General features: G+C 51.2%; 1 protein-coding gene and 1 long non-coding RNA gene across 2 annotated transcripts in view; one reads left to right on the top strand and one right to left on the bottom strand.

Annotated features, from left to right (window-relative positions):
- Nucleotides 1-17644, top strand: part of LOC109250386 (uncharacterized) — a 33434-nt gene extending 15790 nt beyond the window's left edge. Inside the window, exon 2 of the long non-coding RNA XR_002073013.2 lies at nucleotides 17356-17644. This is a non-coding gene — a long non-coding RNA (uncharacterized LOC109250386). The remainder of the gene's footprint in view (nucleotides 1-17355) is intronic.
- ADAMTS8 (ADAM metallopeptidase with thrombospondin type 1 motif 8) lies at nucleotides 185-21371 on the bottom strand. The gene is made up of 9 exons (XM_019421425.2): nucleotides 20166-21371; nucleotides 11912-12151; nucleotides 10971-11106; nucleotides 10134-10301; nucleotides 8856-9157; nucleotides 6361-6544; nucleotides 3772-3944; nucleotides 3475-3650; nucleotides 185-1388 (listed from the first exon to the last, which is right to left on the bottom strand). Exons 1-9 carry the CDS (start codon nucleotides 21342-21344, stop codon nucleotides 818-820), a joined length of 3129 nt encoding a protein of 1042 aa, XP_019276970.2. The 5' UTR covers nucleotides 21345-21371; the 3' UTR covers nucleotides 185-817.
- Between the last annotated feature and the right edge of the window lie 1502 nt (nucleotides 21372-22873).

The following is a 22873-nucleotide window of genomic DNA, read 5'->3' as shown; positions in this document are numbered from 1 at the left end:
AGATTATGATGAAGAGTTGCCTGAATGAGCTGGATTCAGCAAGAGGAAGGCCCGAGAGACCCAGGCAAGGTGCCAGCTTCCCTGTGTGTGTTCAAGGTCAGCTGACCTAGTTTTAGCCTCCGTCCTTGGGCTCTGGGTCCTCTGCCTTTTCCAAAGAAATAGTGAACCACATCAGACCACTGCATTGGCACAAGATCACACTTTAGTTCAGAGACACATTTGCATAAATACTTGAAATGGACCCGCCCCTGCAGGTGCAGCCTGAGACCCTGCACGGCTCTCCACAGTCCTGCAACTCTGCAGCCCTTTAGGCAATGGATTTTAATACTGAAGACAGTCAAGGTCATTTCTGAAGGTGGCTCGGGGGCGCAGCTGTGGAGCTTTGACATTAGCCATCAACCCCATACTCCGAGTCTCTGTTTTACTAATTTTTTCCCCCTGAGGTAGATTATTTATCGGGGAAACCAAATAGGAAAAACTTTTTTTCATTTAACTCTACTAGTCCTTTGCAAACAGGCTGAGTCTCCTGTTTGGGTCAATAAGTGCATTTTTTTTTTTTTTTTTTTTTTTACCTTTTAACCTATGTCCTCTACCTGAACCCATACTAGGTTCAACCCACCATATAGTAGACTTTAGGATCTGTTGTCCCCGTTCTCTTCTCCGCATTGTGAATTCATGCCGAATTGGAGTGGCCATGGCAATGGCAGGCCTGGGTAGGCCACGCCACCTCCATAGGTAGGGTTGCCACAGTGGGTACCTTTGTCTGCACTCCAGCACCCCAAGTCCATGAGCACGAGACTGGCCTCACCCCGCTGGATCACAGTGGGCATGGCTGGCTTCCACAGGGCTTGACATCCTCAGGTTTCAGGGCCTCGTTGCAGGTGGCGGAGGCCTGGCCATGGGGGTCCCGACACTCCACAGTCCGCCGCTGCCGGCCAGCTCCACAGCTGCTGGAGCATTCAGACCAGTCCCCTAGCACCCACTGCGCGTTGAGCAGGGGCTGAATGATGTTGGTGGTTGCCCTCTCTTTACTGTTCTGTATGCTGAAGTTCACGTCATTAGGAACAAAGAAGGTATATTTGACTTTGGGGGGAAAGACCTCACCAGGGACAGTCAGGAGCTGCACGGTCAGAGGCTCAGGCAGGGGCCGGAAGCTCTGCAGCCGTTCCAGGGTGGCAATAGAACCACTATATTTAAGGATGGTCCCCTTCACCAAGATGTCCTGTTCTATGGCAGAGATGGCCAGGTTTCCATTGAGCAGGTACTGGCCATCGGCAGTCTTCAATGCCAGGTAGTTGCCATCGTTCTGGACCCCTGGATGGCTCCGTTGTTTCACATCAATGTTAGTGGCACCAGCTGGGATGGTGACAATGTCATTATAGCCGTAACTATGATAGGAACAGAAAGACACCCTTAGGACCAGTGGCTACCCAGCCCAGTGCCTCAGGAAGTCAGCATGCTGGTGACCAGGGTGGACAGACACAAACCACCAGCAAATCATCCAAGTAATTGCCCCAAAGTTCCTGATAAATAAGCTGCTGAGGCCAATAGGAATGTTCTGTGCATTGGGATATTCAAGCGTTTTTGCTTTGCCTGGTAACTCTGTTTCAAATGCTTGGAGTTTAGATGTGTGGATCTGGACATCAGCACAGAGGAAGATATCCCAGAAGGGTTTGCAAAGCTGCATCAGTGCTGCCAAACCTGGCCGCTCTTGGCTCAAGTGAGATCTCGAAACACTTTTAGCTCCTTGCATTGGTATATAACTTTGCTTGGCAACTTTCATACTCAAAGCTCAAACCCATGTGGAAAAATCTGTTCCACACACCCGTTCCAGAATCCAACCAGGGTGGACATCTCACTCTACCTCTTAGAGCCGATCAGTCCCTAGTATTTGGTTAAAAGGGCCCCAGGGCAGGAGCCAGAGTGATAAATGCTGCTTCTAGTTGCCTTCCTCCGGTGTGTCCAGACAGCATGAGCTGTGTGCTTCTGAGAAGATAGGATGCTGCTTGGGGAATGTGTTTCTTTCTCTCTTTCTCTCTTTTTCTTTCTTTCTTTCTTTCTTTCTTTCTTTCTTTCTTTCTTTCTTTCTTTCTTCTTTCAAGTTTATTTTGAGAGAGAGAGAGAGAGAGAGAGAGAGCAAGCATGAGTGTGTGGGGGTAAGGGGCAGAAAGAGAGTGAGAGAAAGAGATTCCCAGGAAGGCTCTGCACTGGCAGCATGAAGCCTGACATGGGGCTCACACTCACAAACCATGAGATCATGACCTGAGCCAAAATCAAGGGTTAGATGCTTAACCAACTGAGCCACCCAGGCACCCCGGGGAATATGTTTCAACTCTACTGTAGGTCTAGGGCTTTATGTGGGGTGGAAAAACCTTAGTTTTTAGTCTTCTCTTCTGGGGCAAAAGTGCTCATGTTACATAGACTGGGAAGAAAGCAAAGAAGGTTGAGGACAGGCGGTCAGTTCTCTGCTACTCTTGCCTTTCTATCCACTCAGGCTAGCCACTTAGTTGAGGGCAGCTCTGAAAGAATCCACAGCCCCATATGTCTAATGCCTAAGAGAAAACCAGCTAACGGACCCAGTATCTGAATATCTCACACCACATGCTTCTTTTTTCTATATCCTTTGAGTTTAAATTTGAAGACTGCCAAGTTGTCTGCTGTAGGCTGGTTTTGTTCTCTGAGACCGATAAGGTGAGAGATAGTGAGAGACAGACAGGGGCACAGTGTGGCCGTGTAACATATGCCCTTGCCATTCCTCTCCGGGAATTGTATGCCACGGCAGGAAAAAGATAGCGCAGGATTAAGACACCTGGGTTCTCTTCCCGGCTGTCATTAACTATCAGTGTGACCTTAGGAGCATCATGTGATCTTTTCATGCCTTAGTTTCTTTATCTGTAAATGGGGAATAATAGTATTGGCCATCTGATCTTATTTTAGGAATCAAATGAGGCTACAGGGATAAAAGCACTTAAATACTAGTTTTATGAACTTATGGCTTTAAGACGTGACAAAGCATCCAGAGTTGTCAGATTCATGAAAGCCCTAAGGCCACCAAGACCCGCCCCCTCTTTGTACTACTTTCTGAAAGATCCACCTGAAGAAAGGGTGGGACTCACCAGGTGTAGGGCGAGATGTCCTTCCCAAAACAGGCCTGGGAGAGCTGCTTTCTGGCCAAGGCCCTGGTTAGTCAGCATAGCTGTATTGCTGGTTGACTCAGAGCTGATACACCCCTATCCTCGGGGCCTCTGGCTGCCCTGTGCACCGTCCTCTCTATGGGTCAGACACTATGCCAAGGGTTCCGCCCATCTTATGACTTGTTATAATGATTCTGAGATAGGGGGGCCTCCCAATGCTTTACAGAGAAACTACAGCTCAGTGCTGCGTGGGTATTAACTGGCCGCTACAGTCCACACTTAGGCCGATGTGATTCCAGCTCTTCTAGAACCCAGGCACAGGACTATGGGTGTTACTCACCTGGAGGGGTTGAGGGAACCAGACACCTTCCTGCAGGAATTGCCTTTGCCCCCACACACACCACATTTGTCCAACTTCCTAGGTGAGTCCACTACATGGTCACAGCCAGCCTTGACGCACTGGCCACGGACACAGATGGCCAGAGTCTCGGGCCCACAAAGGGTGCCATCGATCACCTGCAGTGGGGAGAGGGAGGGCAACAGAGGGCATGGTGTGCACAGAGGGAGCCCACAGGTGGGGTCGAACCAGGTGGCCTTGCTCCCCACCCGTAGTTCTGAGCTCCAGCAGGATTCTTACCTTGGCCTCAAACACTTTGAACTCACTCCTTCCCCGGGCTCGGCAGAATAACTTGCAGCGGTCCCGGGGGGACACCCCTGCGTACTTGGGGACCCACTGTAGGAGGTTCCCATCCATGTCCGTGTAATTGTAGGCATTGTACTTCTCGCACTGCTGCTCTCTGAAGCTTTTCCCTACAAAGAGTAAGAAATTACATGGAGGTAACATGGCTTACCTAGAGCATGGGATGACCCAGCACTAGAAATGCCAGGATTCAGAGCCCCTTTATTCCTCCTGGTTTTGACCCAATCCCAGGACACAGGTCCAGTGTCATCTGGGCTCAACATTCCTAGACTCGCCCAATCTAGGTCCATGTGGCAAGGTAAGGATAAATGTCCTTTCCATTTGGGGAAGATACCAATTTTATCTTATAAATGAATAAACTTAGTAGTTACAGGGGACAACTCAGTAAGCTTGAATGCTCCATGGAGTATATTTTTGGGACCCTGCTAATTGTGCTCTATTTTGACTTCCTTGGTGACATTGGACATGTATCCAAGAACTTTTAGATCTATCTCTGGTTCTGATCTTGCCCCTATTCCTCACCGGCTATAATTCTGGCTGTCTCTGGAGGGACCTCCATTTGTAGTAGTGAGATTACCTCCAGCTCAGCAAAAGCCCAACTCCATGTGGCTTCTCCATTAACTGGTTTAGTTTGCACTTGGGGATACTGCCACATTCTGCTGTGACACTGGAGTCAGGTTTCTGCTGAACATTTGAGCGTCTACATCCACTATTTCCAACCTGTTGTTAAGTCCTACACTCTATTCAGGACAATCTGTGATTTTAAGTATCTCCTTCCCACTCTCACCATCTGAGTCCACCTCCCACGAGCAGAGGCATTGCGGTTTCATGTGAGACCTAGTTCCCAGCCTCCTCTCCCATCCTGCTACATGCTACTTCCAGAACAATCTGTCAGGAGTAACATATGTTGTTGTTGTTGTTGTTGTTGTTGTTGTTTTTACCCCACAATCCTGAAATTAAACCTGCTCTTAATACCGAGGTTCTCCACCCTAGTTGTACATCTGCATGGCCTGTGGACACTTTTCATAACACAGATGGCCATGTCCTACTCCTGAGATTCTGACTCAATGCACCTGAGTAGTCTGGGCCTCTGTGTTTCAAAAAGCTTCCCTGATGGACAGCCAGTTCAGAGAATCTCCAGATACCATTTTTAGCTTTCATAAACCTTTGTTGTGTAGCTTTGAAGGGCTAGTATGCCGCTTGACTCCACCTGAGTGAATCCTAGCCCCTCTCAAACCTTTCCCATCTCCTCCCTGGCACACATCCTCCTACACCTCATTCCTATCTCCATTGTACAGGCCCTGCTCAGCCCTAACTCCCTGTGAAGGTTCAGACTAGCTCAGGCTTTTCCTTGCTCCGAATTCTTCATAAGTCTAGGGGTCTAGGCCTCGTAGATTAGGCTTTAATTGCTTTGTAAAAGGCAGGTGGATCTCTAACTAGACTGCAAGTCCTTTGAGGACATGTCTTGTGCATTTTTACAAGGTCATTTATAACACCTATTATAGTTTGAGCCACACAAGAGGCACTAAAAACCACTTGATTGAGAGGACGGACCCTGGTGCATCCTGAGATCATACTATCACCATGTTTACCTTGTGCCTTATAGTCATCCCTTCTCCCTTCTCTCTCCTTCTCTTTACCCCATATGCCAGGCAAATTCTCATGATTCCAGGGCAAAATTTCTAGAGCCTCATGCCATTGTTGATCCCTCATGCCATTGCAAAACTGCAAAGCCTACAGATTCCCTCGTTAGACACCAACCCAATGTCAGTGTGTCTTTGCACTTGGATGAATCTCCCTTAAAACTCTGCTTGTCTTTTGCTGCCTGCCAAAATTTCCTGGAGCTGCACAAGGGGGAGTTGGATGGGATGGTGGGGAAAAACGTCTAATGATTCCCTCTCACCAGTTCTGCTGCTACCCCTGCTGCCTCTGAGTTAACGTGTATGCTTTCTAGCGGGAACTAGGGGGTAGGAATATATGCCAACTAGAGGTGGTGCTGCTCCCTGGTAAGGTTCCATTAGGCAGTTGCCATGGCCCCAAGGGAAGATGGGCAACTCTTCTCAGAAGGAATGTGCACTAGAATCAGATTCAGAAACCCTCCCTCCGCCCTAGGCTGAATGTTGGCTGGAAAGACAGTGGAGGTTTGGCTCTGACAGTTGCTTTGGAAAACACTTCTATTCTGCACACAGACGAGGGTTCAGATGCCTCCAGGAGGATTAGTATCCTAGACTCTCGCCTCTCTGCAGAGCTCCCCCCAACCCCCTGAATGAGTTTGGTTGGGAATGACATCCTCTACTTCCACATCTTAGAAGACAAGGGCAATTTCTTTCCTTGACTTTGCTATGCTCTCCCAGCCCAAGTGAGAGCTGTCTAGGGGCCACTAAGCTTTGCCCTAAAATTTGGTGTCTTGCAGAGTCCATTCATATCTGGATCTCAGGAAAGCTCTGCATCCCCAGGAGACCCACCCTACTTCTTGTCTGGGGATTTGCTGCAGTGACAACAGTCGTGGCCATCAGTGGTCATTACCATCAGGGGGGCATTCCTCTGTGTGGCAGGACTGATACTTAGCTCTCCGACCCAGGCAGTATCTTCCTCCATTCTGAGGTTCAGGGTCCTTGCATTCACGATGTGAAAACTGTACTCCTCCTCCACAGGTCCGGGAACATTCTCCCCAAGGTCCCCATGGGGCCCAGCCTCCATCCACTACAGCCTGAAACACACAAGGCCGCACTAAATCAGGAGAAGAGGTGAGGAGGCCTCAGCTGTCAGTGTAACAGGGGGCCATGGCCCTGACCTCCTCACCTAGTTATGTTCATAATAATGGTGGGTGTTGTTCAGTAAGCTTCCCTAATCATTTGTTTAATGACTATGTGATTTGCTTGGTTATCGTCTTCTTGAACATGGAGGCTGTGTGGGACTTGTTCACTGCTGACTCCCCTGTGTCTAAAACAGTGTCTTGCTGTTAGTAAGGTGTTCGGTATTAGTTGTTGAATGAAACAACATTTTATGGGAATAAGGTTGTGTCTAATGCAGCAGTTCTCCATCTGGACCAATTTTATCCTCTGGAGACATTTGGCAATGTTTGAAGACATTTTAGTTGTCACAACTGGGGAGGGCATATGCTGCTGGCCTCTAGTGGATAGAGGATGGGGTGCTGCTAAATATCCAACAATGAACATTTAACAATGACGAAGACATCCTCCCCTTCCACCCCCCAACCAAGACTTATGCAGCCCCAAATGTCTCTAGGGGCGAGGTTGAGAAGTCCTGGTTTAAAGTAATAATTGCTGGGAACTGTTGCTATCTGTCTACCAGCTACCAGTTCCAGTGGTAGGATAATGTCCGGGAAATAGAGTTGCTTCTATCTTTACAATCAACCCAGGAGAACAGAACTTTGCCCTTGATAGGTTCATAGAGTTTTCAAAAGCGAAATAATTTTTTAAAATGACAAAAGTATTATTTACTTATGTAAAAAAAGAAAAACCCAGAAAAGTATAAAAGAGAAAATAACACTTAAAAAAAACAACAACAACAACAAAAACACTACCCAGGGCGCCTGGGTGGCTTAGTTGGTTAAGTGTCTGACTTTGGGTCAGGTCATGATTTCTCGGTTCGTTCAGTTTGAGCCCTGCGTTGGGCTCTGTGCTGACAGCTCAGAGCCTGGAGCCTGCTTCGGATTCTCTGTCTCCTTCTCTCTCTGCCTCTCCCCTGCTCTCTCTCTCTTTAAAAAAATAAACGTTAATTTAAAAAATTAAAAAAAAAATACCACTGCCCAAATAAAACCACTGATGTAATTTTCATTGATAACTCCTTATACTTTTGCTCTGAATAATAATAAAGATGTGATGTTTTTACTTTACATACTTTTGATTCTGTTATATAGTGTTTTATGAACTGTTTTCTGTCCTTAAAAATAGACGGTAAACATCATCCCATGATCATTCCTTGTCAAAGTCTCCCTGCATTGAGTTTGGCTCTGGTGCTGGGGAATGTTGGACAGACCCCCTCCCCTCTCCTCAGTAATGCATGAAGCACATGCTATGGGGGATGGGGGTGGGGGTCAGTACCTAGAAGAGAAGCTTAGTGTTTGAATGGGGAGGATAAGTGGCTGAGGATGAATCCGTGAATCCTGCCCTGGTTCGAGCTTAGATAGAGTGTGGCTTACCTGGCCCGAGCCCGCTCCTGAGCCTCAGTGCAAAGGACATGCCACTGAGGTTAGTCCTCTGGACAGGGAGTGCTCAGGCCACCCCGGTGATTCAGTGCTGGACCGGGACCAGGCTGCAAAACTCAGCGGATGCTGTTTCATAGGCAGGGCTCCGTGACTCGCAGTGAGAGAAATGTGATCAGCCTCACGGTTTGGAAGTATTAAGAGCAGGGCAAAGAAGTGAATCATTTAAAAACTCTTGCTGGCATAGCCTTGGTTTTTCTTGTAAGTTTACTCTGTCCTAGGCCAAGTTTTCTCTGCCTGGTCAGAAACAGCTTTGATTCCTTCTCCCCTCTTGATTATTGAATTCTCACAATTAATCTCATTCTCCTGACCTCTGATTATGAATGCAGCTCAGACACAGGTAGGATATGGATACCTATCCCTCAGTTCTTGAATGTTCGTCTTCTGTTATCACTCTATCTGTTTGTAATGGAATTCATGATGGCCTCCCTCTATTGAGTGGCGAAGTTCTGGCCTTTGTGCTGGAATGCTTCATACCTATCACCAATCCTCACAAGCCTTCAAGTCAACCCCAAAGCAATTACCAAGGGGGAGTTCCCAAAATGCCCTGAGCACTGGTGGCGTCATCCATCTGCCACCATCTGTCATTCGAGAGTACAGCCTCGAAGAGTTCCTCTTGAGTTTGGGTAAATATGCTTTGCTTTGTTTGCTAAAAGATGAGTGATTTTACTTAGAGGTCATGGTTGCAGCCTAGCCCAAAGTCTCTCAGTTCATGGCCCTCAAGTGTGGTTTCCTCCTTGAAAACAGCCTCCCTCTCCCTCTCCTTCCACACCCCCAAGTGGCTGTCCCTCACCTTGGGCCTGTCCACTTCCTCCTCAGGCAGACAGCTGCCATCCCAGCAGAGGTGCCCAGGCCCACAGGGCGTTCCATCAGCCCATGGCAGGCTGCCGTTCTTCGTGTGGCAAAGGGGCTCAGCACCATCCATGTGGCACCAGAGCTGGGCGCAGATGTCCTGCGCAGAGGTGTTGGGGCAGTGGCGGAAACCCAGCCCAAAGATCTGCTTGCACTGTTGGTCCAGCTCATACAGGGCCCTGCGGCCTGGGAGGTCTGTCGGGAGGGGCAGGGCTGAGGTAGGAGCATCCAGGAGACAGTCTCCTGAGAAATGGAGGAAAGCAGAAGAACAAGAATGAGAAGCAGGAGTTTCCCTCTCTCAGCTCTCCGTAGCCTCCCACATTACACTCCCACATTATTGCTGGGGTTGAAGGCCCAGCCATCGTAGTTTATTTGACAAGCTAAAAACTGTCAACACTCAATCATCTATATGAGCCTATCCCATTTTTGACTATCAGTAGTAAACATTTTACTAGGATTGAATTTTTTTTGTTGTCATCCAGAACATCTTGAATACATTCAGTGTTCACCTAGGGAAGGCCAGCTAGCTGACATACTAATTTACATCACATATAATTGGGGATGTAAATGTGCTCTCAAAAACCATGGCATGCAAAATAAAGTCAAAGGATTGGTGTTTGGATAATCTATTATTTTTGTATCATAGGTGTCCCTATCTTCTTCAATGAGAACAACCACAAATAAATTATGTTTTCAGGGCTTTGCCCAATAAGTCAAACTGTTTCAACCAGGCCACCCCTCTCCCCCATCCCCCTTGCCCTTGCTCTCACACCACTCATTCCCTGCCTCTTTGCCATTTCTAAGCTGCTGCATGATCTATGTCTCCAGTCCGGATGCTCTATTCTCTCCTCTGTACTACATTCTTCCATCCCTTTGAGCTCTGTTCAAGCCCACCTCTTCCAGGTAAACCTTCTCAGACTAATTCTACCTGCTCTGTGACTAATCATCTAAATTAGCCCAGCACACTGGCTGCTAGAAGATAGGGCAAGGAAGAGCATGCCTTGTGAGGATGGTTAGCCTGCCATAGCACGGGAGGTTGGGTGAGGAACACATCTCTGGTGTCTTCTATCCTAAACGTCTCTGATGCTTTGTGAAGGAGCTCAGCCAGAAACAGCGCAGGTGCCAACGGCAATCTAGCAATCCAGGAGGTGGGCTGGGCAGACCTCAACCACCAGCAGCTGGCCAGAAAGAAGCAGGAAGAAGCCGGAGGGACACCTACCGTGCCCGCCGTCCAGGAGCTCCGTGAGGTACATGGCACTGCAGGGAGACCAGGGCAGTGTCTTGTTTAGGTGGACGAAGAGGGGTGCCATCATGTGGTGTTTGCCCATGGGCCCAAAGAGCCGTGCACAGGGCTTGGAGTCGTCGTGGGGCATGCTGAGGACGTGCCCTGGGGTAAAGAGAGACCTGAAGTCCACCCTAACTGGCCTCCACTGCCCTCCACTCCGCCCTGCCCCTCCCTGAGGGCTCCTCACAAGGCCTAGCACCAACCCACCCCCCTCTTGTAAGACAGTTACCCTCTGCTGACAGAAGAAGGCATCTCAAGGGCTAACCAGTCACCAGCTCCTCATGGGAACAGCCATGCCCCTGTTCCTTAAAGATTTTTGTTTCAGGCTTCACTCTGGGCTTTTCTCTCTCGGGAAGCTTTCACAGAATACTGAGGAACATTGATTTCCCTTTGTTTTCTGCCTCAGCCTGTCCTAAATTCACATGCACCTCAATGATTTGCTTGCTTATGCAGTGCCAATGGATCTTCCCAGAGTTCTTACCACTTAGCTCTGGCAAAGCATCGCAACTCGACCTGAGCATTTATTTCATTTGGCATTTTGCTGGTGACCTCTGCTGATGGTCCAAGACCCTATTTTCATATTATGGACTCATGCTCAGGGTGGCAATGCAGAAAGCACAGTATCTATTTGCATATAATCAGTCTGTCATAAATCTGAGTAGAACCTGGCCGTGTGTGAGATCTGCACTCCTTAGACCCTGGGCTGGCCTGGATTTGGAAGCGGCAGTTCCCTCTGACACAGTACAGTAGATGTGGCATGGCAAGTCTTACCTAGCTCGTGGGCCAGAGTGTAGGCTGCCTGGAGCCCCTCATCCTCGATCACAGAGCAGCTCTTGTTAGGGTCACAGATTGTGCCAATGTCCGCCACGCCCAGGGTGTCACACATCCCCTCCTTCCCACAGAAGTTCTGCTTGGCAGAGAGAGAGAGGGCATGAGAACAGACATCGAACAGAACATCTTTCTGTTTCTGCTCTTCCTGAGTTGAAGGAAAATTTTTAAGCCAAAGGCCCTGTTTCTTCACAAAGGCCACTCGTGTGAGGAAACCCATTTCTTTTTCTGTGTTGGTGTGTCCTGGGGCCAGCTTGTTTTGGAAGGCAGGGTAGCACAGGGGTTATGAGTACTGACCTGCAGCAAGACTGTGTAGGCTTGACTATGAGTGCTACCACTGTGTGGCCGATCTGTGCCTCAGTTTCCTCAGTTGTGAAACGGGGCTTTGTGGGGCTGCTGTGAGGACTGAAGACCTCAAGAGCGCCTGATTCATGTTATTAGAGTCTTCAGCCTTTGGGAAGCTCTGTTTCAATTTACCAGATAGGAGGGCAGGCCTGCCTCCTGGTTTGGAGGTTACCAAATCTCCGGTTACCTGCCTCTGTGTTTAACAACCACTGCAGATGGCTCTCCTCTCTTCGTTCCAACTCCCGATTTCTTACTGGGCAGTGTGAGCACATTTCCTCTTGTTATGACCTCAGCAGACAGCTGGTCACAAACTTTTGGAAAAGGGCCCTTGCAAGATTCCTGTCCTTCCCCTGCAAATACCTCACACTTGTCCTCATGACCTCCCCCTCGTCGTCGTTCGGCACATGAGGCTCCTGGCGTCCAGCTGGGGCCAGCAGGGAGACATTTCCCATGTTTGGGCAGGCCTTAGTGGCCCTCCCTTTTGATCCGCCCATCCCGCCTCCCTTCCTCCCTGGGGTTTCTGGAGCCAGCCCACAAACCTGTCTGGTGAGCAGAATGGCTGTGTCAAAGTGTTCCGGGTGCCGGTCGCTGGGCTGGTTGAAACGCCGCTGCCAGTTGCAGAAGTTACGCAGGGTAAGGCCACCGTTGTCAGACACTTCTGGGCCCCACTTTTCATCTTCCACGATCAGCACTTTTACCACCATCAGGTTGATGGAGTTTCTAATGCTGGGGTGCTTGTAGATTCGGGCTGCCACAGACATTAGTGTCAGGACGTGGTTCTGTTGGGAAGAAGGGGGCAGGTCGAGGGGAGGGTTACATCTCCTGGCCTGTTGCCTGCCCACTGCCACCACCCCTTGATATGCGTCCTATGTGCCAGGCTCTGTGCTGAGCGCTGGATTTGCGGCATGTTGCTGAAGACTCACAAAACCCCTGAGGCCCTGGCGTTGTATTCCTTCATTTTACCTGTAAGAAAATTGAGGCTCAGTAACTGACCCAGAACACAAAGCTAATGAGTATACTGCCAGCATTTGAACCCAGATGGCCTGGTTCCAAAACTTGTGCATTTAACGTCTTGACCAGCCGCAGGTGACTCCGTAAATCTAAAGTTTAAATGCAATAAAATTAAAGTTACAGTTCCTCTGTCACACTGGCTACAGTTCAAGTACATCAGTAGCCATCTATGGCTCAAGGCTTCTGTATTAAACTCAGCAGACAGAACATTTCCATCATCACAGAAAGTCTTATTGGACCGCACTGATTATTCTACCTTAACGTTGACATCAACCGCCTCTGTGCCAGCCACCCCCATCCCCTCTCTGTTCTCAGCCCAGAAGCAATTGTTTGAGTGTTCGAGGTTAGTAGAATGTGCCCCTTAGAATCTAGTTGAGCATTTTCCTGGTGCCTGTTGGGTAACTTCTACTCTTCAGGATGGGCACTGTTAGCCCGCAGATTGCTCCGATAATCACTACTAACAGTAGCCAGCCTGCACCAGTCACCAGACCCACACCTTACTCGATGCTCATGCTAACTCTGTGCAGTAGACGCTGTCACCCCCATTTTACGAATTAGGGAGTAGAGGTTCACACAAGTCAAACAAGCTGCCTAAGGTCACACAGCTCTTAAAGCCGAGACACCAGCCCAAGCACGTCTGTCTCTGAGGTCTACACCCTTTGCGTTAAGTTTCCCAGTGCTTGACTGCTGGTTTCTAGACAATCCCAGGTCTATTCCCTTCTGCCAGGGGCTTGAGAGAAGTCAGTGGACCTCATGAGACCCAGGAGCTTAGGATCACACCTGCCTCCAGGTCTGCCCAGGCCAGCTGAAGGAGTCCACATCATTGCTTGGCCTCTGTCCTACCCCTGGGTTGTTCCCAAGGCTTTGGAAGCAGCCAGATGGAGCTCACTGTCCTGCTTCAGGGACCTCTAGAAGTGAGTCCTCTTGGACTATTGTGCAGAAGAAAAGGGGGAAAAGGCACGCGTGCTTTCAGCCAGGAGTGTGGCCAGCTGAGCCTGCCATTCATGTGCCCTGCTCCCTGTTTCCTAGGGCACTGTCTCCCATAAGCCTTTCTTTTTTTCTTTCCTGTGGTCTGGAAGGTAGGAGTGGAAGGAGGGGAGAGGAGGGTGAAAGGCTAAAGAGGGACAGAGGTGAAAGGCTCTGTCGGTTGAGGCCATGTGTGGGAGTTCCAGACGAATCCCATTATTTGTGAATGGGATCTGTCTGTTCACCTCGCAGGCAACGAGCCAGGTATTTTGTAAGCCCTACAAACAGGGGTTGGCAGGTTCCTTAGCGTGTCAAGCACTCCAGCTATGTTTAGGCTGATGTAAACATCTTATCAGCAAAGCTGAAACTTGGCACTTGCTCCTGGAGCTGGATTCCTGAGGGAAAAAAAGCAATCACATCATTATGCAACTGGGGGTGAGGGCTGAGGAATGGGAGCTCGCTGAGGCTGCTTCCTGGCCAGGCTTCCCTGTTTCCAGGGGGCAGAGTCTCCTGCGCTCTTGCCCTAGGAAGGGTCAAATCTGATGGGCCAGGGACCAAGCCCTAGGGTTTCTTCAGAGGCAACCTGCAACTCTCTTTACAAGATTTCTTCCTTTTGAGTCCCAATTTCACAATCTCAAAATTGGGGAGATGATGTCTTACAAAAAAGGCGTTAACACAAGATGCCAGCTGCTCAGCATTGGTCCCGGAAGGCTTGAGGTTTAAGAAGGATCTGTGTTCCCAAGCTGACCAGATCAGACTGGGGCTCTCGGGCAATGCAGCTGAGTGGGGACCATGCACCAGCCATGTCCCCAGGGAAAACCAAAGGCACAGGGGTGTACATTTGTGTACAAAGGAGGGGCTGAGGCATCAGCGGAGGCTTCCCGAAACTAAGATTTTCAGGGAGTCTCCTCCTTTGCAGTTCAGGGAGCTCACAGCATCTTCTCCAGATACTAAATAACTGTAGGGCTGAGCAGGCTTGAGAGCCATTTTTTTTTTTTTTTTCAAGGCAGTGGATTAGACTTGAGAGCATTTGGATGTCCTTCTGGTTGCTATTTCAGAAGATAATTTCCATTGCTACAAATTCTTATAGAGAGCTACAAGAACTATGTGGTTCAGTGTGTCTGTTAAAATTCCAAATCCTGGTCCTCCCCTTCTCTCTTGTCTTGCTGAGCTTCTGGGGATGGGAGGCACTGCTATCCCCACTGCTAGCTCCTCTAAGAAACTATGGCAGGAAGGCCTGACATTTGCAGTGCCTCTTGCAGTTACCTAGGGGCAAGGACCTGGGGAGGTGGGGTTGGCTGTCAGTCTGTGAGAGTCCGATTCTCAGTCAGTACCCTAGGCAAAAGGCTAGGCCCGACTTACAGTCCCACAGAGAGAGGGCTCAGGAGCCAGTGAAGGAGAAGGTCAGACGGCTCACTCCACCACCTGGTGTCCATATATACCTCTCTGTGCACCACACAAGTGTGGGCTACTTGCTAAAGAATGTGAACAAGATGGTGCCCCTGGTGGTGTGGGGGCCCCAGCACAGCAGATGACCTCCAGCAACCATGTCAGGTAAGTGGGAGCCCATGACCAGCCTGGCCAGGGCTGGTCCAACATCCCCGCTCTTGAATGACCTGGGGACCTCATGCCCTTAATTCTCACTGGGAAAAGGCGGGGCACTTTCTAGGGAGTCTCCTCCACTAGTGCCCCTAGGACCTGAAAAAGAGAAAGAAATGCCCTAGCCAGCTAGGCTGAGACATAGCACTCTGATTCTTAGCAATACAAACAAGGAGATTCCTCCCCCAGAGCTCCCATGGCAGCCAAAGCCAAGTGCAGTGGGAGTCCAGGAGAAGGCTGGGTCTGGGCCAAATGCATTTCCAGCGGCTTCTTCTGCTCTGTCATCCCTATGCTTGGCTCATTTGCTCTTCACACTGTGGGTCCCACCGCTTTTCCTTGCTGCACACCTGGGAGAGGCAAGGCAGGGGAGCACGGCAACATGGAAACACTCTGAGCTCAGCAACCAGTGCCATACTTTTCCTACTGGGGGTCTCCCTAGGGCCCCAGACTGCCGAGGAGGTGGGGGAGAGGCCAAAGAGAGTAAAGAAGTAATTGGAGAAGAGAGAGGGTCCTGCACTGATGTCCTTCACCGCTCCTCATTCTCAAAGCAGCAAGGGGCGGGGCACCTGGGTGGCTCAGTCAGTTAAGCTTCCCACTTCAGCTCAGGTCATGATTTGCGGTTTGTGAGTTAGAGCCCTGTGTTCAGCTCTGTGCTGACAGCTCAGAGCCTGGAACCTGTTTCCGATTCTGTGTCTCACTCTCTCTGCTCCCCTCCCCACTAGTGCTCTCTCTCTCTCTCTCTGTCTGTCTCTTGAAAATAAATAAAACATTAAAAAAACCAGCAAGGGGCAATGTCCCTCTCCAAAGGTATACGCACTTACTGGAACCACAGTGAGCCAAGCTTAAACACTCTGAGCTGAGCAAGCTGGAAAGGAAGGCCTCCCTGCTGCGTGGGACAGCAGAGCCAACACAGCAGTGGGCTGGCTATGAAGGTGTGTGACCACACTACCCTCCTCCTCTGACAAATGTCATCACCGAAGGCAACTCTGGTATTAATTCCTCTTTGTTGAGCACCTACTATGTGCTGGGCACTGGGTCAGGTGGTCTCTATATTGTCTTGTATCCTCAAGACAATGCTAGGACATTGGTATAACCGTTCCTATTTTGCTGGCAAAGAAATCGAGGCCCAGAGAAATTGGTAACTTACTCAAGGACACTCAGTCATTTTGATTATCCTTCGAAGCATATGCTTTTACTCACCACACTGCTGCCTATCCTGGATGCTGCAAGGACAGCGACAGCATAGCCAAAACAAACCCAAATCAAGCCAGCAAGCAAGCTTACCCCTGGCATTGTCTACACCTGGGGAGGCAGAAGTGGCAAATCAAAGACCTTTGAATATCAAGGCATTTTCTTTGGGAAAAACTGTGTATTGTTGACCATTCTTGGAAGAGACTCCTCTTGGAAGGAGAACATAATTCACCTGGGACGTAACACTTGTCTTTCCCCCATCCTCATGGGGGGTATAGAGCCAGTGGGGGTGTGTGTCTGCTTCTGTTTTTATCCAAACCAGGACACTTTTGAGAGTGAAGATGATGCTATTAATAATTATGCCAGAACAGGCCTAAGTGGGGATTGTGCTGGACACACTGGGATAGGTGGGCTTGTGGGAGACATTTTCCCAGAGGATATGGGTAAAGGGGAGATGGAATCGCTAGGACTTAACCCTTTCCTGAAATCCCTTGCTGGTAGGCTGACATCTTGGGAGTCCTCTGGTCTTCTCTGGGGATGATGATTACCCCTTCTAGGACTCTCCCTGCTAAGCAAAGAATTCAGAGCTCAGCTGGCAGCTGATCCACCGGCAGGATGGATTTTTCAGACTGAGTGTGGGGCACGGCTCAGCCTGCCCCTCACTGCGTTCCTGCTCCAGATTCATCCAGGGAACAATCAGCAGCAGCCGGATGCAGACAGAGTTAATGGCCTCTTCCGAGGTGGTCCCTGCTTTCAGAAAGCCCCCTTTGTCTGAGCTCATTAACTCTGAAACCAGATAAGAAGGTGGGAGGTGGAGGGGGGGGGCCCTTCTGTCAAGGGATTAAGTGAACTCAAGTGTACAGAGTTCTGGAAAACTTCATTGTCGCTTAACAGTGTGACCAGCTTCTAGCATGGCTAATTCTTTCCCTTGGCCTTGAGGTGGTTTCTTCCCAGGATAGGGCCTCCCACTTTGGCTGGGCATCTTTGGACTGCTGGATTCAATGACCTATTCCCACAATATGGACAAGTGTAGGGCCACAGAGCCACACACCCTTCTCATGCTAAAGCAACCTCATGGCACAAGAGAAAAAGAGCACTGCACTCAGGTTCAGGACACTTGGATTGTGACCCAGACCTGCTGCTTACTAGTTGTGTGACCTTGAGAAAGTCACAGATTCCCTGTGAGCTGAACCTTTTTCCTCTGCCTCCCTCACAGGTATTTCCGCTGAGGCGATGCATACAAACCATTATGCAAATTGAACGCACTCAGAGCATGGTTTCCCCACATAGTGCTGAATTTTCTAGAAGACTCATCATGAAAAGCGGCCTCACTGATGCTTACATTAGCACTGATGACCTAGTCCAGGTGTCTGGCCTCACAGATGAGGAAATGCAAGCCCTCAAGGGGGTAAAATCCCTTCATCCTTACCTTACACCACTGCCTGCTAAGACACCCCAAAGTGCCTTCCATCTGTGCAAATGAAGTCTCTAGGAGATGCCTCGGAGAGTTACTTATAAAGAACTGGATTCTATTTTGGGGATATGGATCTGGGCAGGCAAGGTCTTGGGGAACTAGAGCATGACATTCATTCTTGTCTTAGCTGAGCTCATGGACATGTTTAGGAAGTCCAGGGGATTGAGCTGAGAAGTTCAAGTGTATCCTGTGGCATCTCCACAGCTGGTAAGCAGTCAAAGCAGAGGGGTCAGTGGGAGGTCACAGAAGCAGCTGTGCCTCAGCCCCTGCCCCACCCCAGCGTGGTGACAGCAGGCAGGGGTATAAGTTGGCTGTGACATAATGAGACCAAAGGGGAGGTGATGGAGTTGGTACAGCTGAGACAGGACTTTTCCTTCAGGTATAAGACCTGGAAGCAGATCCCCTAGGGAGAGGCCCTCAGCCTATACAGGTGCCTGATGCCTATTCTGATATGCTTTTCTGACCCATGGAGGCTGGCTGGGTGCAAGGAGTGTGTCTGTGGGTGGTCCAGAAACAGCATATGGGGAGGGAGAGGGGATGGGACAAGCATGTACTGGGTCATCCGGTCAGAAATCTGTAAGGGTAGAAGTGTTCCTGGGTGCCTCTGTGAAGAGAACCCGAGGCAGACCCAGCCCAGCCCAGCCAAGTATATCCTTGAGGTAAATACTCAGTATCTTAAGTTACTAGGTGATGGGCTGAGTGAGATGGTAGGAAGACAGTAGGGAAAACATTTTGGCTCTGAAGCCTGAAAAGTAATTACTTTATCTGATGCTTCCTTGTGCTCTTGTCTTTCCTACCTCCTGGTTCTCAGGCAGATGTCAGAAACTGGTCCATGCATGGGGAGTGGCTCAGCACCTCAGCTCAGGGTTTGCAATGATTGTACTTTCAGCCTTTCTCTGGTAGAGCTCCCTAATAGCCAGGTGTGGTGGCCCTAACCTGTGATGGGAGAAGCCCCATTAACCACCCTTTTGAGGACTTGCTTGAGGAAAGGAGTCAGGGGAGTTGGCTGGTGCCTCCTTTTGCTTTCAGGGTGGGCAGGGAAGCAGATATGCAGTCATCATAGACCTAAAGCCCATTGGAAAGACCACACCGATGGCTCAAAGCTGCCTTACCAGCACGTGGCAGAAGTGAATACTACAACAGTGTGCAAAGGAGTCTACTTCTACAGTAACCAGAGAAGCAGCCACATGGGCCACTCACCCCTATCTCTTCCCATCCTTCCATCTAGATGCATTTCCCCGTGATTGCAGAGTGAGAAAGATGGGGTGCATCATCTTTCGGCATCTGTTCGGCATAGGTGAGTGCTGAAGCCCTCGGTGTCCCCAACAGCTGGGCATGGGCTGATCCTAGAATAGGATCACTGGCCAAGATTGCCATTACTGAAAAAGTATCAACTAAACTGCGTCAGTGGCCAGGATCCCTGCTGCAGGGATCTATGACCGCTGGGAGGGCAGGTCTTCTCTACCTAGCACGCCCCTGGTTTTGTGCTCCTCAGGGGAAGAGAAAGTACGGCCCTCTCCTGGAACCCTTGTACTTCACCTGGTGCTTGGGGGAGGTGTTGGGACACAGGGTGACACAGATACCTCTTGCTGAGTCTGCCCCACCTCTGAATCTAGTTAGATGTGGTCTGGCTACAGGAGCTGTCCCCTGAACTCCATGTTCCTGCCCAGCCAAGTTCAGTAGAGAGCTGTGTCTGGGCTGAGAGCAGCTGGGGTGGACCAAGGAGAGTTCTGGCTCCACAAGGAGCGTTCACTGAAAGAGTTCATATCCCCACTGCTTTCTCCCCTCCCTTTTCCACTGAAGCTTCAGTCTCCCAGGCTAACCCCCAGGCAGAAATTCTGTTCCCCTCCCTTCTTGTGCTGATGCTGGCACTGCGAAGTTCTGCCCGGGGCTGAGTGCCAGGTTGGCAAGGTAGTCCACGCCCCTTGATCAGAACCAGCTGGGTACACAGAAGTTGGGCAGCCCCCTTCCAGGTTCAACTCCCTCCAAACAATGTCTTTTACTTATGGCAACCTCAGTTCTGTACATGAAGGGAATGAAACAGCCACATCTTTCCAACCCAGCTGACTTTCCTTGGGAACCTGTCAGGTCTGGAGCCAGTAGAGGGCTGGGAAATGGAGGGTGGGGTGGATGCTCTTCCAAAATGTCCAATTTTCATCTCTGTTGGGAGAGGCAGGTGCCTGGGTTGGGGGGTGGGGGGAGCTGTTGTGCTTGAAAACCCACTTTTAGTTCAGTTTGCCAAGTGCTGAAGGAGATTCAGGATGCGAGGGGTGAAGGTGAGTAGCAGAGGAGGAGGCAACAGGACCTCCACTCTAAATTAGAAAGGACGGGGGGTGGGTGGGGGGGAGTGGGGGGGTGGGGGGGCAGCAGGTAGCCCAGGGGTCAGAGGCTAAGAAAAGAGTTCCTGCACCTTCTCAGAAAGGAAAGAACCTTGCTTGGGGTCGGTCTTGGAAGGATGAGGGATGTGAAGGGTTTTCTCAGAGGAACTGGAAAGGGAAGATTTTGGAGGCTCTAGGAGGTGACTGGGGGCCTCCAGGCAAAGCGAATCCTACCTGCAGGTCGGCTCCATAGAAGGCAGCCATGGACGCATCGGCCACCAGCAGCGTTTCCACGAAGCGAGCCTCAGACACAAAACGCTTGGTCCGACTCGTGGCCCCCAGGGGTGGTGGCTGCTCGCTGGCGCCTTCTGCATCCTCTTTGCCCTCCTCCTCCTCCTCCTCCTCCTCCTCCGTTTCCTCCTCCTCCTCCTCCTCCTCCTCTTCCTTCTCCTGGTCCTCGTCTCCTTTCTCCTGCCTCTGACCCTCTCCCTTCACCTCCCACTCTGGTCCTCCAGGGAGGGGGTGGGCTTCAGAGGCGGCGGCGGCGAGCCCGGGGGTCCCGCGGCGCGGCCCGGGCCCCCAGCGCTGCAGGCGGTGAGGCTGGTGCAGGGAGCCCCCCGCGCCCTGCGGCTGGATGGTGAACTCCTCGCCGTCCAGCAGGAAGGAGCCGCTCAGCCCGCGGCACAGGCTGACGGCCGCCAGCGACTCGGGCTCCCCATTCACCGTGCCGGAGAAGAAGCAGTCGCGCAGCTCTCGCTCGCCCCCGGCCGCCCCGCCTGAGCCCCCGAGGTGCTCGATCTTGAAATTGGGCGCTAGGAAGCTGGCGTCCGGCGCCAGGCGCAGCACGAAGCCCTTGCCGAAGGCGGACAGGTGGAACGTGAGCTCGCCCGCGCTGCCCGGCAACCGCGTGGGCTCCACCAGCTCCGAGGCCTGCCCCCGGGCGCCGGGCCGGGCCGGGGCGCCGCGGGCCAGCGGCGGCGGCAGCAGCAGCAGCAGCAGCAGGAGCGGCGGCCACCGGGGGGCGGCGCGGGGCATGGGGGCTCCGGCAGCGGCGCAGGAGAGGGAAGAAGGCGGCCCGGCGCGGGCAGGTGCCGGCGGCGCGAGCGCAGCCCGGCCGCTCTCTCCAGGAAAAAGCAAATCAATCAGCTCGCTGGCCGACTGGGCCAGCGGGGGCCTGGCGGCGGCGACGGCAGTCCCCGAGCGGCCCCTCTGGCTGGCGAAGGCCGCTCCTCCCGCGCCCGCCCGCCGAGTAGAGCGCGAGCAAACTGGCGCCCCGGGCCGCGTGCGCCCGTCCTCCGCCCCTGCCCCGCACGTAGTCCCCGCGCAGCCGCCTCCTGCCTCCTCCCCACCCCGGGAAGCACCGAGTGGGCTGCCGAGCCCTTCGTATTTATACTTCCTTCCCGGCTTTGACATAAGAGGTTTATTTTTGATCTCTCACTATTCCCGTTTCCCCTCCCCTGGGATCAGAGAGAGAAACTGAAAAGAGGGAGCGAGAGAGGAGAGAGAAAAAAAATGGGATGAAATGTAAAACCAATCAGGAGTCAGGGAGACGCGCTCCCCCCCCCCCCCCCCCCCCCGTAAGTGTCAACTCCAACTTTTTTCCCCTTTCCTTTACGCGCGGTCCCACATTAACTCCTGCAATGCTGGACTGGCCCTTCAGACAGAGTCCTTTGGGAAGGCCCCAGTTGCTACCTCCTTCAAGGCCAAGTGCCCAGGGCACAGCTCCAAGAGGCTCCTGCACTGGCCCCAGCGACAGTGTTCCCATCCCTGTAGAGTCACTCTGGGGATCCCGACTGTTGTATCCCGACTGCTGGGGATCCGATGTGTAGAAGAGAGGTCTCCAGAGAAGGTTCCAGAGCTTTTCAATTGTAAGGCCCAAAAGGGATGTAGGAAAGGTCATACTAAAATCATGCTCCCCACTAAAAACCACATTTGCACCCCAAGCTGGGGATCGGGGACAAATACCACCTGGTTAACACAACCAAGGTCTCGGTTACTTGCCTTGTCCAGGGGCTGCAGCGCAGAGCCCAGCACAGCGGTAAATTACGGGAGGTAAGGTTGGCAGCAAAGTGGAATCACCCCAGAGGGAAGGTGAGCATTTCCCTAGGAAGGCTGCAGATCTTCAGGAACTGCAGTTTGGGCCCTGAAAACTTGATTTGAATACTGCTCAGTTTTTTGGGGGCCTTGATGAAAGGTGGGAAGCCCCCTCACATGGCACTGCCCACAGCTGTGGGTACGGATGTGTGTGAGGGTTGATTCCTTCCCACACTGCCATCTCCCCCAGGGATGAGACGGGACTGCAGCCCAGAGAGAGAGAGAGGGGTGGCATGATCTACAGTCTTCACTGAGGGCCACAAAACGAAGCACTTAATGTCACCCCAGTCTTAATGGCACAGCTCTGGATTGGATTCAGGGTCCTGTTCTCTAAGTACAGGCTCTAGAGTCACTCCTCTCTGTGCTTGCTCCGAGTTGTCAGTGTGGGAGATTCACTGGCATCAGGACCTTTAAAATCCTCTGCCAGCTCACCTATACCCAGCTACCCAGTTCTCTGCCTGTGTTGGGGGTACTGGCAGTTGAGGTCCTCCCTGCTTCTTTTTAGCCCAATTGAACTGGTAGCTATGGACATTCAGCATGCATATGAGACCCTCCGGGCTTGTTACCTCCAAAGAGGAGGTTGTCACAAATACAAAAGTACTTTTGTGACTATAGAACCTCTGGTAAACCCTGGTGTCCCCCAAATTCTTTCCAAGTGTCTCCTCGGTCTATTTTCCTTGAAACACGGAAGGATGGCTTTGAATGAGAAAAAAGGTTGCATTAGCAAGCTGTAGGATTGTCTTTCCCAGATCATTTACAAGCTAGGAATAGCTCGCGTCTCATATGTTTTGGGAAACACTTCTGGAGAAAGGGGTATGGAAAGAATGGCCTCTTCAATCCTTTTCCAA

The sequence above is a fragment of the Panthera pardus genome, unplaced genomic scaffold (genome assembly GCF_024362965.1).
Source record: "Panthera pardus isolate Hobbes unplaced genomic scaffold, ASM2436296v1 HiC_scaffold_12, whole genome shotgun sequence".
In the NCBI taxonomy this organism is placed as follows: Eukaryota; Metazoa; Chordata; class Mammalia; order Carnivora; family Felidae; genus Panthera; species Panthera pardus.
The sequence above is the reverse complement of the archived record's forward strand: the minus strand, read 5'-3'. Positions and strand labels throughout refer to the sequence as shown.

What these genes read in the sequence shown, in the direction of transcription:
- ADAMTS8 (XM_019421425.2), bottom strand. Translation starts at nt 21,344, where the DNA reads ATGTCAAAGCCGGGAAGGAAGTATAAATACGAAGGGCTCGGCAGCCCA. An exon ending in CACTCTGGCCCACGAGCTAG is followed by an intron (nt 10,302 to 10,970) that starts GTAAGACTTGCC and finishes TCTTTACCCCAG; the next exon opens with GGCACGTCCTCAGCATGCCC. An exon ending in GCTCCTGGACGGCGGGCACG is followed by an intron (nt 9,158 to 10,133) that starts GTAGGTGTCCCT and finishes TCCATTTCTCAG; the next exon opens with GAGACTGTCTCCTGGATGCT.